General features: G+C 42.2%; 1 protein-coding gene across 3 annotated transcripts; it reads right to left on the bottom strand.

Annotated features, from left to right (window-relative positions):
• Positions 1 to 772: 772 nt before the first annotated feature.
• On the bottom strand, positions 773 to 15,806 carry pabpn1 (poly(A) binding protein, nuclear 1). 3 transcript variants are annotated; one of them, XM_085362728.1, is made up of 7 exons: positions 15,356 to 15,806; positions 11,752 to 11,860; positions 9,914 to 9,981; positions 7,846 to 7,952; positions 7,462 to 7,549; positions 6,683 to 6,834; positions 773 to 1,393 (listed from the first exon to the last, which is right to left on the bottom strand). In XM_085362728.1, exons 1-7 carry the CDS (start codon positions 15,488 to 15,490, stop codon positions 1,198 to 1,200), a joined length of 855 nt encoding a protein of 284 aa, XP_085218854.1. In that variant the 5' UTR covers positions 15,491 to 15,806; the 3' UTR covers positions 773 to 1,197. The 3 variants fall into 3 exon arrangements, with proteins under 3 accessions (XP_085218854.1, XP_085218856.1, XP_085218855.1); XM_085362730.1 differs by lacking the exon at positions 15,356 to 15,806 and adding an exon at positions 14,917 to 15,016; XM_085362729.1 differs by having other exon boundaries at positions 1,328 to 2,582.
• Positions 15,807 to 17,034: the final 1,228 nt, after the last annotated feature.

Below are 17,034 nucleotides of genomic sequence, written 5' to 3' on the forward strand. Positions count from 1 at the left end.
GAAATGCAATATCCCAGAATCCATTTCGTCCAAAACTCAAACGAGGCAGTGGCGCAGGAGCACAGAGTGGCAGAGTTTGAAATATTACTCTTTCTGGGTCACAAAATAAACTTTTAAGATATTTTCATGCGAGAATGGTGCTGTGTAAACTTTAAATATCTGCTCGATTCATCAAGACATCACATATTTGCACAAGTGCTCTAAACGTTTTCAAAATAAATTTCTCCTCAAAATGCAATACTTGCAACTGCAAATTTTTTTTATTATTTTTTTTAACGTGCGCTCAGAATAGTGGCACAAAAATAACGCCATACAAAAACAGTGGAACTTTTGTAGTAAACCCCTACTGAGGGACCTGTGATGACATGGGGGAAGTAGTATGCAGTCAACTTGGGTCTAACAGAAAGCCCAGTCAGCCTGGACAAAGCTGCACAACTGCTGGACATTATATATACACAGTATATTATACACCCAAGTAACGTCACGCCTCATAACCTCAAGAGCTGTTGGTATTTTAATGACTGACTAGAATGAAATGATTCATTCTGAAAATAAAGCCACACCTCCCATTACTTCCTGGAAGTACCACCTAAATGATGCATGCTGAATACTGTTAATTACATTTAAATACCTTGAATTGGTGTAAAATTCAAATAAACGCACACATGCACACTTACTTTTTACACAATTTTTTTATTTTTTTTTTCTAATTACAGACTCATGGGTTAAAAATAAAAATAAAAAAGAAGCAAAACATTTGTTCAAACCCCCTTCCCCTTTTCAAAAAGAAAAAAAAAAAAAAAGTCTCCACACAAACCCCACCCCTGACTTCCCCCATTCTAAAATAACAACTCCAGCCCACTCCTTTCATTTAATTAATAATCGATGCTGTTAGCTCGTCGGCCTTCCTCAGACAAGCCGTGACTGCACTGCGCGTAGTCAGAGAAAGGGGGCGCCCCAAAAAACACCCTCGTCTCTGGTCCTGCCTTCCTCGCTCTCAAGCAAACCTGCCTGCCACTCAGCTATGTTGGCTTCAGCTCTCTGTATATAAATCATGTGTTGGGTTGGCTGCCTGTTAAGTGCCATCTGTACTGCCGTGTGCTGCGGTGCATGTTGAACAGGTGTGTGTGTGTGTGTGTGTGTGTGTGTGTGTGTGTGTGAGAGACATTTGAAGTGTGAAAAGGACTAAAAGCGTCATCAGCGTTTGCTGTTGTAGTAAATGCCCCCCGCGGCGGGCCTGTGGTCGCCCTGTCCCCCTCCCCCGCCCCCCCACACTGACAGGATGGGGTGAGTGTGCATAGCGGGAGCAGAGAGAGAGAGAGATGCTGCAGAGACAGTGGGAGGGGCCGGCGCCACCTGGGGAGGGGTTGTCAGCCTCCACTGGTCCTGAAACCTGAAACGACAAGAAGTGGTCTAATATACAGAGAGAGGAGGGGGGAGGGGACAAGGTGCACAAAGGGAAGGAGGGGAAGAACAAAGGGGCGGGAGGGGGAGGGATTGCACGAAAATAAAGAGTAAAAACAGTAGATGCCTGTCAAAAGAATTTACAAAAAACAACAAAAAAAAGGAAAGAGAAAAAAAAAAAAGAAAGAGCTGTAGCCATGCCTGAGTTGAAGGTGACAAGGATGGACGAGCGGCAAGGATGTGGCAGCACAACCAATAACCCCCCACAAAAAAAACACCCCAAAACAAAAAGAAATACAACTCCACTGAACACTGAAGGTCCATCACTGTCCACAGATCAAGCTGACAGCACACAACATAATCCATGTTGTGATGAAAGGAAGAGAGGTTGGAGGGAAGGAAACGTTAGAAAAAAATAAAATAAATCAAGGGTGGGGGGAGGAGGGTTAAGAGGGGGCAGAGAATGGGAGACACACAAGGGGTCGGAGAGGGTGCGAGCAGGTAATGACAAACTCCAAACCACAAACGTAACACAAATATTTGATAGCTAAAGTAAGTTTCACATATCTATGTTACATTAAAAAAAAAGAAAAAAAAGAGAACAATGTGTATTCTTGTGTATGTTTTTTTTTTTCTCTCTTCCCCCCCCTGCTGTGGAGGCGGTGGTGAGTGGGTGGGCTGTGTTGATGATGGTGTGAAAGCAGGAGGTCACAGCCAGACCAAAGGAGACACATCTGCAGCCTGAGATTGAGATACCTCATCCCCACCTTTCCTCCCTCTTCCAAAAACAAAAAACAAAACAAACAAACACTGCCATAGTAATCCTCCCCTCCCTCCCCCAAGAGGCCAATGTATACCTTACCAGGGGTGACCGCATCAACCTCTGCACAAGCACGCTCACACACAATCTCACACTGCGGCCAGCCAGTCTCTCTGTCCAGGAGAAGTGTGTTTTTGTTTTTTTTGTTTTTTTTCCTTTTTTGTCTTTTTTTCTCTCTTCTGGGGTTCTCTTCTTTTATTGTTGGGGAAAGGGAAAGGACTTTTTCATTGTGTGTGTTTGTATTTTTTTAATATGGGAACAGAAATAGGGGGAGAGGTTTGATAGTAAGGAAGTATTTGGGATGGGGGGGGAGGGTGTTTAGTAAGGGGAATACCACGATGTTGTTCGCCCTCGGCCCCTGGAAAAGAGAGAGAAAAAGAGGGTGAGTTTTTTCTGTTTGGCTTAAGAAGACGGACACCAATTTCCTGGTGCGATGTAGTAAATAAATATGTGCATGTGTGCGACTGTGGGCAGAGGAAGGGTCTGAATTTCAGTCCTGGAAGTAAAGTGAACGGGGAATGAATATATTGACCTACGTCAAAAATAAAAGAAAATAAAGAAAAACAGTGTGTTTAGGACAGTGTTCACAAATCACTAAATAGACATCTTTAAAAAAAAAAAAAAAAAAATGTGCCTTTGATCTTAGAAACAAATCAGTGTGGAAGAATAGTGGTGAAAGAAGCTGAAAGCAGCTTTGTCAAGAGAGGAAAAGTGTTTAATTTCCAGATAAAATGATTAGTGTGTGGGTGTGAGGGGACAGCAAAGGCACTCTCTCGCCCTCTTTCTCTCTCTCTGTGTGTCTCTCTGTACGAGAGCCGCCTCTGGGGTCACTGTGGGGAAAGACCTTGAGGACAAACAGCACCACACATATACCCCCAGCAACACAGTGCACACAAACATTCACAGTTAAAAAGCGACATAAACTGCACTATTATTCTGCACGCATCACCACCCGATACACAGCCAGGCGGCAGTGGCAGTGACACACACACACACACACTCGCGCACGCACACACACACACACACACACACACTCAGCAGCACAAACACAAAGAGGTCACACTGGGACTCAAAAGTCCAGCGGTTGATGGGCTAAATGCTGAAGTCAGGCTGCAGTAATGAACCTTCGTTTCTGGGAGTGAACGCTGGAAGGCTGAAACTGAGCTGGAAGGTGTGTGCCATGTCTGAGGAGGAGGTGGTTAAGGAGGAGGAGAGGGGGAGGTGGGGGGTCATGTACATGCAAGGACATCCACAACAAAAGGCACAAACAACAGGTTCTTCCACATCATCTACTCAGTACGTGCGTCTTCTGGCTCACATCAAGATCTTGGCTTTTCACCACAGCAGCTTGGGAAGATGAGGATGATGTTAATGGAGGCAATATCAGAGAAAAGACTTTGTGCAGCCAGAGGTCAATTAAGTGCACGTTAGCATGATTGATCATCTTTGTGCTCTGGCTTTCTGTCGGGGTTTCAGGTGCAGATTAGGAACAGAACACAAAGCGGGGCTTTGATAAAATCTCTGCTTCTTCTAAAACAAAGCCAATCGAAACACGCGTGACTTACAGACGTCACACGGGCTGTGAAATCTTCCCAAGCTTACAACAGGTCAATGCAAAGACTTTTAGCTACGCGTTTGTTCACCATGGACCTTTCCCACAGCAATACAAGGCACCAGTGAAACTTGGTAGGATGACTATGAACTGCAGGCTAGTGATGAATTCACAATGTAGCAAACGCACAGCTCTTCAGCTCGCCTCTGCTATCGAGGCCAGTTCAGCTGCTCTGTGGCTGATTGTTACACGTGAACCAAGGCTGTAAGATAATAAGATGATACACTGTAGTATTACCAGTAATACCCAAGAGGGGGGTTTCTATCACTCTGAGTCTATTAATTACATCAAATCACAGATGGAAACCACAGAAATATTTATACATAGTTAATGTGAGTCAAAATGAGCAGCATATTTAAAACCTCAGATAACGTGACTGGAACGACTGGAGGCCCAAGCTCACTTAAAGCTTTTAAAGTCAAATAACGTTTACAGGCTCCTTTCACTTTTTTCAGCTTGCAAACACTTCATTATGAGTGCTTTCAACTTCAGGAGACTTCATCTAACATACAATCCTCTCAGTTTCTGCCCAAGTCTTTGTGTGCCTTGTCGTGCAACGCAGGCCAAATCCCAGTGAGTAAACTATCAGGGTTAGGGTTTCTTGGTATGTGTGGGAGTGGCTCGAGTGAGTACACAGACTGATTAGAGAGATTCTGACCTTGAGGTTCAGACACTTTCTCACACACAGGAACAAATCGAGATGGAATCCTTTCCTGCGGTTATTTAAAAGCAGCCTTGCTGAAATGGGGAATCATTTCACAAATATCCCAGTTAAGTCCAAGGGCAAAAATGAAACAATAGAAAAATCACATGATAAAATAGGCTAAATAGGGCCTGTCAGAAGAACTTGGCAAATGGATTCATTGTTACAGCAGCTTTCTACTGGAACATGTTGTTTGTTAAACATCTAGTATTAAGAAAGAGCCTAGGCCCTCAAGGTTCCAGATGATTTGCAGAGGCAATCAAATCAGAATCTCTCAGTCTTAAATCTGAGTGGATGTGAAGAAGTTGGCATGCTGATCAGCGCGTTTGGCACCACACCTCCTTTCTCAGTCTCAACAGAAAAGAAAAAAAAATACAAGATGGCTCCAGACTGAGCTCTACTCTACTCCGAGAAGCTTCTTCAGTTCAGTTCAGAACTGAAGAAGCTTCTTGGATGAGAGGTGAAATGTCTTCAAGCAACTCAAAGAAGTCCAGACGCTTCTCTTTCCAAGCTCCTTAGACAACACTCAGAATGAACTCATTACTTTTGCAACACTAGATCTTAAAGACTTTCGCCCCAGGTGGAAAATGGTAACTACAAAATGCTGCAAACTTGCACTGTGACCAAGTCTGCAGAGACTACCTCCATGTGTAGCACAAGATGCACAACAACCCACTGACAGGACCCCAAAGCAGAACTCTGAAGTGGAGCTCATCAAAATCATGATGTTGTGTGCAACTGTGAAAATACTGCATGTAGAGAGCCACCAGAATCCCAGTGCACAACACACTGATCAACACCAGGCTTTTTCTCTCATTCTTTACAGAGCCACATAACAGTAAACTGACTTTGCTGGATTTTCCAGACAACACAATCATCAGTGTGTTCACTACACCACTGCTGATAAATGCTGTGTTTAAGTAAACCAGTGCTACAGGTGAGCGAATCAACCATCACAAAGCCCAAACATCAATTATTAAAAATGGTTTGCATGCTGCTGCACAATTAGTGGCCCAAAGAAGTTAAAAACCTCACCAGTGCAAGTAATGCAGCTTTGCACCAGTAACTTTCCACTACAGTCAAGTTTGCAGAAACTTCATTGGCAGCGGCCCAAACAGATCCAATTTATGCAGAGTGCATGTGCAGCCTGGGAGGAAGAAGGTGGTGTGCAGCGAGTCCGTAAGCCTGTCTTGAAATGGTCGTAATGTGATGCAGCATGCAATGAATCCCACAACCAGTTAGCCCTGCTACATGTTGTGTTTTTGCCTTTATTATTACAGAATACATCAATGTGTGACCGTCATTCATTTATTCTATGAATGTAACCAAATAAAATAAAGAGGAAAGGGGGGGGGGGGGGTATAGCAACTGATATACAAGTAATAATATCATGATGAGTGTTTCTAATTCTATGCCACAGCTCGCACAGTTTTTACTTCTGTATCAGATAGGGGTGGGCAATCTGATCAAACTTTGTTACTGCATTGCGCGGACTTAATCCCACATGATCGATCACATGACTAGCTGTTCATATGGTTGCCAGGATACACAGCGTATATGTACAATGCAGTTGTCAGCTCTGGTACTGAGAAAAGCTGTAATCGTGAGGGGAAACGATAGTTAATGATGTCATCTTCACTAAATTAGATTTGTACATGATAATCTTTTCAAATTGGCCACCTCTGTGTACAAGGGGCTTTTTGCCCTTTCTGTACTTACCTTCTCTATACTAATCAATTTTAATCTTAAAGACTTAAACACTGGACAAGCACATGCTCAGATTAAGAGGGACGTGACAAGTGTCACCCATCAGCCCTCTGTCCAGTCAATCATTATTTTCTGATTTGCAAACTGAAAATCTGCCCCAAATTAATTAGGCAAGTTGTCTATTTACTTTATTAAAATCCCTGTCCTCTGCCAGACTACCGGTGCCTTCTCTAACGGGGCCTCCTCAGGAACTCTAAATTCCAAACATTACAAGAAGCTGTAATCCATCTTTAACAGTAGTGTCAACTCTGGCTCATCATGACTGTCTGCCTTGCTTTTCCTGTGCTCCCTTTCAGTGCAAACAGTGAGTGGGATGCATGCAGGTGATGTGCTCTCCCCTGGTGTCAGACATGACGATGTCTCTGTGTCAGCTCACCTGAAGGCCCGTCCTCTGCCTCTAGGTGGCGTGTAGCCACTGTAGTAGCGTGCACGCAAGGAGAAATTTCCTCCCCGTGATCGGAACCGAGCCCGTGGAAAGCCACGGTCTGTGGTGCTGATGCCTGGTCTGTTTGTTCTCTTAGCGCCCACCTAAAGAAAAAGGGGACCTTGCATAAACCACAACATCCAAACAGTCTCCTGTGCTTTCACACTGAAAGAAATTTGTTTCCTCTTAATTCGTAGTAAAAACTCAACAACCTTGCCTTTTAGCTTCAATTTTGTGTTTTTGTATTTTTAAAATCAGTGCTTTTAATCATCTGCCACAGCAAGAAAAACAGAGAACCTTCTAGTTTAGACTGGCCAGTCTCAATATTGGGGAAACTCTGACCAGAAAAGAGCCAATAAATTGAAGGTCAGACACTAAAGCCACATTTCTACAAAACAAAAAAAACAACAAACACATTAAAATCTTCTTGTAGACATGCAACCAATCAGGACAATCCTATCCATGACAGGCAGAATGGCCAGTGACTATTATGACCACATCAGCTAAATGTAGTCAACCGTACTCCTGTTACTGCACTGGTGAGGTAGCTGCTAATGTTGCTCCCATTAAGTTCATGCTGCAACTGCGAAGTGTTTTGAGATGGACGATCATCATGTTTCTGTGAGAAAGTCTCAGGTTTAAACTGACACTTCTCAGATCCACACACTGTAAAAAAAACCACTACCACCTCATTCAAGGAGCTGAGATATTTAACCTCAAAAATGTCTCACCTTTATCTGCCTTCCTCTGAAAAGTGACTCATCCAAAGCCATGGCTGTCCTAACAGACTCTTTGTCTGCAAACTCAATATAGGCAAACCTGCAGGGGGGGAAATAAAATCAATCACTTGGCTACAGTAAAACTAATCTATAAACAAAGAAAGCACTACAAAAAAACCCTTTTGTAATTACTAAAGAAAAACATATTTTTCCAAGGATAAAACTGATTTGCAGGTGATTTATATGAAATGAATAAAAGGAATCATAATCAACTTTCCAGCTCTAGAGAAGCTTTTAAAATGTGCTCATACTCATAATTGTACTGTGCTCATAATTGACTGATCCAGCTACCAATATGCAATAATATCATTTCACTGTAGAATTTCTGATCATTACCCCTTGGGATGCCCTGTGTATTTGTCACATAGGATGGTGACTCTGTTTACTGAACCGCAGCCATGAAAGTGAGCTTCGAGCTCTTCTGCTGTAGCACCGTAGTCCACCTGCAGACAGAAAAATATATTAAAAAAAAGTGTTAGCATCAAGACAGCTGCGTCACCAGCGCTGTATTATACATTAAAAACACAACAACAACAAAAATATTAAAGCACAAAAGTAAAAACTAACTCTGAATGTATTTACAATGTGACACAAAACCAGGTCAAAAGTAAAAAGCTGCCTTAAAATTGTCTGAGATACCAGTGAGGCATACGCCCAAAGGATTCCCACAAACCACCAGACTTGGGCTACGTTCACACTGCAGGTCTCAATGCTCAGTTCCGATTTTTTGATCAAATCCGATTTTTTTGTCTGCTTGTTCACACTACAAATAAAATGTGACAGCAAAGGCGCTTTAGTGTGAACGCTCAAAGCGGCCCGCATGTGCAAAAGAAGACTTCACACACAACGCGCTCTGTTTAGACCCAGACCAAAGTTGCAGATTTCTGTCAGAATCTGCAGATTATACAGTACAAATAAAATGTTCATGTTTCTCCAACGTTGTCTTCCCAACAGTTTCACTAACATCTACACTGGATGGCCAGGAAGCATTCACAATGTCTTCTCCAGCACTGATAATTGGCATCTGTTTTATGTCAGTGATGTAAAAGACTGATTTAATGCGACGTGACCATTCAAAAAGCAGTCGCTTTCTAAAACATCAGATATGTATCGGATTCAGGACCACATACGAAAGTGACCCAGATCGGATTTGTGCTGTTCACACGGTCATACCATGATCGGATATGGGTCAAAAAAGTCGGATTTGATGCGCTTTCGCCTGCAGTGTGAATGTAGCCTTATTGTCCGAGATTGGAAACAGAAGGTGTTCCCTAAACCCTGAAGAAGAAGTAGCAGCTCTGTCCCAGAATTCATAGCGCAGCCCAGCTCAGTTTCCAACAATCGCAGCAGCCAGTTAGTTTTAATATTATTCTTATTATTCTTTCTGGGTCACAAAATAAACATTTAACATATGTTCAGGCGAGAATGTAGCTGTGTAAACTTCAAATATCTGCTCGGTTTATCAAGACACCACATATTTTCAAAGGCGCTCCAACGTTTTCGGAGACGTCTGTTACCCACTAGCTCGATAGCTAGCCGGGGGCAAGGCTCACTAGAGCCCGTAAGAACACCGGACACCCGGCAAACAGTTTTCAAACCCACCGCGGTCTTTCGCTACTCGGGTTAAACATGATATATAAGTCACTTAGATAACTTAAAAATGTTATTGTTTGGCTTTTTTTTGTATTTTATTTGTTCCTGAGTAAATCGGTTTGGCTGAGATTAAAGTTATAGTTTTTACACAGCTGAATAAACGTCAAGCAGACAGCTGATTATCAGAAGTGTGAGATGCTGGAGAATAAACTCCGGTGTCCTGTTATATTTTAGATAGCAAGGAGTTTATTAAACTCCACCGAAACAATCTGCAAATTTCATTAAAATTTAATAAACTATCATCTTGTCTTTATTATTAGTTTGCACAGATCTTAAACACTAGCTGTAAGCTAATGATAGTTATATAAGAGCAGATGCATGCTGGTGCAATAAGCTGTACATCCAATGGATGCATGATCTGATTAGTCGACTAATCGCAAAAATAATCGGTGACTAGTCGACTATCAAAATAATAGTTTGTGGCAGCCCTAGTTTAAAGACTCTTCAGAGTATCACGAATGCTTAAATACTTAGTAAGAGTCCAAAGTGATAACACCTTGAATAAAGTTTGTACTGGTTGCAGGATTGATCAAAGGCACAAAGTGATTTCTATGCACAGACTCTAAAAAAAAAAAAAAAAATAGGAAACCCACGGGAGCGTGATTTTAATAGGGCCAGTACTTATGATTCAGTGTCACAACTGGTTTTCCCCCCGTCATATTATTTCCATAATGTTATGTCAGACACGACAACAAGAATCAAGATACAATGTGGCCAAAATAGAATCTGCATGACACAAAGAGTTACTCACATTTCCGACATAAATAGATCTGCCATCTGCCTCCATCTTTTCCTCGATGGACATGATGACAGGGCCAACTGCACAGAGGAGAGAGTACAGAATAAATCTACATAGGAAACAACATTGAAATGAAACACATATTAGGACAAATTACTATTTTTAACTCCAAATGTGAGATGTAGCGCACCTACAATCGAAAAGTCCATGAAAAGATGAGATCAAATGGATGGTATAAAGTAGGGCTCGGCGATATGACCCAAAATTCATATCTCGATATTTTTTTTAGCTGGGTGGCGATATAAGATATATATCTCGATATTTTTTTAAAGCCATAAGTTAAGAACAAAAAGAGAGTTCTTAGTCAAAGCTGTGTCCCAGATGTCACACAGGCATTTTTATTTACATACAGCATAGATTTACATGAAGAAATTACTCAAAAATAAATTATGAGCATTTATTAAATAATAATGCTCCATAAATAAAAGAAAACAATGTTGTTTTTGTGCATAACAAAAAGCTCATAATTGTGCCGTCAAAATGTAAACTAACAGACGCTGAGCATAATAACAAAGACAGATTTCACAGCTGCTCTGTTCCCAACTTCTACTGCGTGACTGACAGCCTTGAGTTTGAAATCCACTTCGTAACCATGTCTCTTATGGTCCTTATACACATAATATTACGTCGAAGCACAGTACGTATCACTCCGCGAGGCTCCAGACTACGGTAGCCGTAATGCTCCGCCAATTCATCAAGCGCTGCAGCTCCGTAGCTTACCAAAGTCGTAAAACATTTTTTTGACAGATTGCTGAGCGCTGTGTACCACCTAAAATCAGTTCGCGGCCATCAAGCACAACCAGAATTCATACATAAGGCGCGCTGTCAACTTTTGAGAAAATGAAAGGATTTTAGTCCGTGCAACCCCTGTGGGCTGCATGTCGTTAGCGTGGTTAGCTCGTTAGCTCGCTAACACGTTGACGCCGTCCACCCCCACAACTCGCTAACAGAGATTTGCCGTGTCCATCTGCTCGCTGCCTGCAGGTGAAGCTATGGGGGAGGAGGAGTTGTATTCAGTGAAGGAGAGGCGAGGCCGAGTAACGTTGCGTAGAGACAAAAGTGGACGAAAGAGAGGCAAACTTGTGGCTCCACAAGTATAATTATAACGTAACATAGACTATATCGATATAAACGATATTGTCACATCTTATATCTCGTATGAAAATATATCGATATTTTTTAAAAACTCGATATATCGCCCAGCCCTAGTATAAAGGCAAAAATGGAGTTGACAATTGATTCACGAGTTTTGTCATTACACAAGAATGACAAAATCATAGTTTCTTCTTCACATGGGGCAATTAAGCAACATAAATATACTGACACAGACACGCATTCAGATTCGTGCATTATATAAAGTTCTGATGGATGTAAACTATTTTATCATTTATTTAGATTTAACCTTATAAAATTGGACATAAGAGCATTGCAAACTGGGACTGAACATAAGTTTTTTTGTTTGCATTTAAAAAAAAAAAATCATCTCTGAGGGTTAAAAACATGGAATTGAATATTAAAATAATGTACTTTAACCAAGCATTAAAGTGAACCCATATTTTAATGCACATCCTAAACTGGTATGGGGTTACTGCTTGAAAATGAGTGTAGCATTTACATTTACTAAGTGAGATTATTTCTAAGCGAGCACACAACAGACAATAAGACAAATGATTATGGGGCTTTCCCCTCACTGGATAATGTGACAGCAGAACGAGACGAGAAGGCAAATGTGGACAGATGGGGGGAAAATGAAGGCGTCTGCCTTGGAAGGGGAAAAAAAGAAGACGCACCTGGTGGGGGGCTCAGATTCATCTGTTTCTCCACCTCGTTCTGTAGCTCCTTCAGCTTCTCTGCCTCTTCCTCCATCTCTCTCACTCGGGCTTTGATTGCCTCCAGCTCCTGCAGCACAGACACAGATTCCATCAGAGCCGTCAGTCCATCATGTGCACAGCTCAACACAATATCACAATGCCAGTTACTGCTGGATCCATCTTCACCAACTTCCAAATCCAAAATGATTTAATGAATAAATCAGAAAGAGATCTAGTGTGTGCACACCCTGGAAATATTTTTAGGCACCCATTTGGCAAAATAGCAAAAGAAATGGTGCCGTGACCGTGACATGACCTCAGTATAAAGAGAGACTTTATATCAGCTACAAGTCGTAAAATCCATATGTGCAAGATTTAGGCAGAACCACAAAAAGTCTTAGGGAAAGAATGCAAGTAGCTCCGAGGACGCTGTAAGCCAAACAAATGTAAAGAGAGGACTTGGAGTAAAAGTAAAAACGTTAGCAGCATGAAGTGCTTCCCCACATGTCAAAAAGGAATGTCAGTGTTTCCAGGTTCAGTGGGAGGATGAAGTAGATACTGCAGTGCATCACTGTCCAGCTTGTCTTGATAACCCAGGTATACATGAGGCTACATTTAAAAACGCCAAAAGGGCAACTTTGTTTATAAACTACAACTGGGAGAAGATGTGTGGGAGGTTGTGTGTGTGTGTTTGTGATAACAAACCTGCACTTTCTGAATAGCAACATAATACTGTTTGGACAGCAATACATATCAGGCAACAGAATCAAATCTCGGTGTGTATTTAGTTCCTGCCTATTGCAGGAACTAAATACACACAAAGTTGGTATTCACCCATTCTATAGACAATCATCATATGAAACAAGCTGAAACATGGTGGGAAATTAGCCTCAAAATAGTCACCAATCCATATGACCAGGTTAACCATCTCTGTGTTAATAAACTCTGGTTGTGATGCAATTGCAAAATACTGCTTTACATAGCTTCAAATTAATTGGTCTCTCTGTGTGGATTGCTGCATTTTTAAACACCTACATCATAATTCCCCTCTATAAAGCACTGTAGCTGGAACTGTGTAATAATTCACATTTAAAATGGCTCACAAGTTTCTGGCTCCATGGAGGTCAGGACCAGCTCTGGGTCAAACTAATATTAACATGTGTGACCGACAAGAATTACCAGCTTTAAAATAAATAAATAAATAAAAATCCAAATATGGTAACAACAACAGTCAAAAAACATAATCCAGACTTTGAATAAGACCAACATTCCAACCCCAGATCCCAGACAGGATCTAAGCCCCTTAGATAATCTCAGGGAAAACCCTGTACTGGGACTTCTTCCACCTTTAAGTGCACCCTCAATCTAGTCCTGCACTGCTGCATGCGCACTATAGTTATTCTCATGCCCCACATTTTGCAGTATACCCTGCCATCCTGCCTAAATTTAATAGTAGGTACCTCCCCCAAGTCAAAAGCAGACTTTAAAGCCACTACAAAGAGGACCGCCAGGCCAAGATATGCGTGAGCAGAAATAAATATATATATATATATATATATATATATATATATATATATATATATATACACACACACACACACACACACACACACACACACACACATACATACACACACAAAACGAAAAGGTTACCAACGAAGGTTAAGTATCCAGCCCGAAAGCAGTGTTGGCAAACAGCACTTCAAATGTCCACATGATTAAAAACATCATGTCCAAACATGGTAACATTCACTGTTTAAGTGCTTACAACGCAAAAATATATTTATAACAAAAATGCCACCTTAGCCTAAAAATGAACTTCTGTTATCAGTTTATGTTGGAACAGCATACATCACTACATGGTCATATGCATATTAATTTCCAAGAAAATGTGTTTATTTTTGCTGGAGAGCCATTTTGGAAAGATGAAGCAGCGAGATGATGAAGAGATCTGCGGTCAATCCCGCTAAACTAAATAATGCCAATAAACTTATATTATTATTATTATTAGATAAACAGTGAGCTGGCTGTGCCCTCATGTGGAAGTGGACCCTCCTGTCTGACAGTGGTGCACTGCAGCACAGTGGGAGTCACTCCAGCTCGATCCAGAACTACTGACAGGATTGTAATGAAAAAGCTCTTTGTGAAACTGGGTGCAGCGACACAGACGGACTGTAATAAATTCAGATCTTCTCACCGCAGCGGGCTATAAAACTGCACAGCGACTCGCTGCACACGCTAATAAAGACATCATTTCTCGGTCGGCGTGTATTCACGCGACTGATGCTCTGACACATATCACCAACACTGAGATGATGGATGGATGGGAAGTGATCAACATTCAAAGCAGGACCGCTGGGATGAGCCATCCACCGCTGGCACGTTGCGACTCCAATTTTTCTCTCTCTGTCCCTTTTTTTGTCTCGTCTTGTCGCATATTCAGTGCAAGCTCTTTCACTCCCCTCCCTTCTCTTGCTCTCCTTGCTCTAGCCAAACACTGAAGGATGCAAACCCAGCCCCTCAAATACCGCAGCCCCTTTCTTCTGCGTTGTACGCCACGCTTTCACTGGCCGACATCCTCAAAACCCTCACCTGGTCACTCAAGACAATCCCAGCCATTGTGCACTCGTGTGTTAGCTGCACGAGGGAAAAATAATAATAATAATATATATATATGCATGTTTAAAAAAAACCAACTAACTGGGCTGATTAATGCAAATTTTACATTTTCAACAATTACACAGGGTGTGCACCAACAAGCAGCGATTCACGACTCTACCCCCATTGTCGGCTGAAAAATAGGCGACAAAGATGGTCAGGTGCACGTCTGCCACTGCCACACCAGCTTTGTTAAAATCCGCTAGCATGTTAGCCCGTTATCACATGCTTAATATTCACGGCTACTAAGCCAGCTGCTGTTAGGCCCAGCAGCTTGAGGTGCAAATGCCGCATTTCATCTCGTGACTGCTGATTACGGCTGACAGGTCCGCTGGTCATTTTATCCGCAGCCTTTAATGGTCGGGCTTGCTAAGCTAACGATAACCTGCGGCCGCTCGCTCGCGTGTGCGCAAACCGGCGCTTGAAATGCAGCAGCCACAGCCGGTTAAATGATAAAGGTAAAAGGGAATAAAAAGAGGTCATTACCGTTAGCAGGTCGCCTTCTTAAGGAGGTAGACTCGCACAGCGGCGGCGGCTAATGGCGGCGGCCTGTCCTACCCTCGCCCCTTACTGTCTCCTGCATCTCCGTCTCGCATTTTTTCGCGACAAGGACCCCCCCCACCCCCAACAAACGGCTCGAGCTGCTCTCTGGCGCAGAGAAACTGGCGTCGCTGTTGCGCCAAGATGGCTGCCGACACCACGCATGTCACCACCCATTTCTACTGCACTGCGTGAACCACAATGGCGGTTAACACAGACCTGGCGATAGCAGTAACGCACACGGCATGTGACCCAAGATTCGTGTGGAGGATGAAAAAAAAATCAACAAATTGTTCACCTGCTTTTACTAGCTGCTCCGCCACGACCACAAAGTGTCTCGGTATTCATGTGGGTTTCCACTTTAGAAACAATGCCCTTCACTTACCGGATCTTCAATTGCGGCCTCTCCCTCTTCTAATCCCGGCTCTTCGTCACCGACACCCGGGTCTTCCAGCTCGGGATGTCCGGGGTCTGAATCTAGCAGAGATTCCTCCGCCAGTCCGTTACCGAACTCCGCCATCGCCCTGTTCCAACTGTACCGACGCGCCTCGTGGCCAAACCAACGTTGCAGGCCCCTACTCACACACAAGGGGGTAGAGTGAGCGGGGCGGCGAAAAGAAAAAAAAACGGCGGAAAACGCCGCTTAGTAAAGTTAAAATGGGGAATAAAATGCTAGCTTCACTTCTAGCTACTACTCAAACAGCATACCACGATGAACGGGGACTACTGATTTACGCTACCTTTAGGAAATGGTCCTAACTTACGACAGATAACCTAGTTTATTTACTTAAATGTGTGTATAAAAAAAGGCGAGGGCTATACGCGAGAGCGGCGGCGTCCCTTCAGTTCAGAAATGGAAGCTAGGGGTGGAGCCATGGATCACTGCAGGCGTAAGAATCTCCCTCCCATTCGCTAACCGAGGATTCTAGACCAACCTCTTCGGTCTTAGCCGCATTCCTATTGGTTAATGAAACAGGACGTTCCGGTTCCGAAATCGCATGTGTGCCTCTAATTGGATTACGCTTCTGCCCATTATATCGAATCAATCACAAGTAAACTGGCAAAGGTAGTTGAGCAAATTAATTCCAATCACATCTGAGTGTGTCACATAGATTGTCTCCCCCAGAGTGACCTTTGTTTTAAATATGCCACTCAAACAAAGCTTCTTAGATGAAGTAATTCTTCCGTTAGGAGAATTAAACCTTAGTGACACACAAATAAATGCTTCAGCTGCACTTCAATCATTCGAGATATGCTTTGTTCTTCAATGATTTTATTTTCTGTATATCAAAGAAAGCATAATGGAGACCAAACACAAAAGGCAGGTACAAGTGAGGAGGAAAAATAAGCTTAATCAAAAATCTAACAATTCAGAACAACACTGCCACTATTATTGTTCAATATTCATAGGAATACCATACTCTTTCTGAGCAGAGTGGTGGCATTTAAAACCATTATGAATCAATAATCAAAAACAGTGATGAGTAGTAATAATAAATCGTATAAGTAGTAGTACAGTTATAACAATAGTGATAATCAAAGTGACAATGAAACATAAGAGAATAAAAAGCAGATCTCCATAAAAACGTATCTAGTTTGGACAGTGCAACACCATGTCTATGTGTGTGCGCGTGTGTAATCCCAGTCTTGAGGATCAAGCACTCCAGTCCCTGCTTTACACACAAGATACAGTTTCCAACAGGAGTAAGAAATTATTAGTTGTCAAAGGACAGCATTACCCTCCTTGTTTCAAAAAAACCACACCGAGTGACTCTTAAATGTTGTGGTGATGGCTGTGTTCATTTGAAATGCCTGTAGCTTGTGCAAAAATTGTGGACTAGTGCAAGTGTCAAGCCGTGGGACGTCCTTTACAGTTTGCATTTGCGAACACCTCTCCTGCTCTCTGTCAACCTAAAGATTGCTTTTTGGTTTTTGAATGACAGAAAGCAAAGGGAGGATTACTTTGGAATATCAGGTTTTTTTTTTTTAATATATTTCTTTACAAAAAAAAAAGTTCATGTTTAGTTTTGCATTTTGTTAAAACTATCAATAGTAACATTAATA

Source organism: Diplotaxodon limnothrissa, linkage group LG9 (genome assembly GCF_057381915.1).
Source record: "Diplotaxodon limnothrissa isolate DT_005_m linkage group LG9, D_limnothrissa_male_GT1.1, whole genome shotgun sequence".
NCBI classification, from domain to species: Eukaryota; Metazoa; Chordata; class Actinopteri; order Cichliformes; family Cichlidae; genus Diplotaxodon; species Diplotaxodon limnothrissa.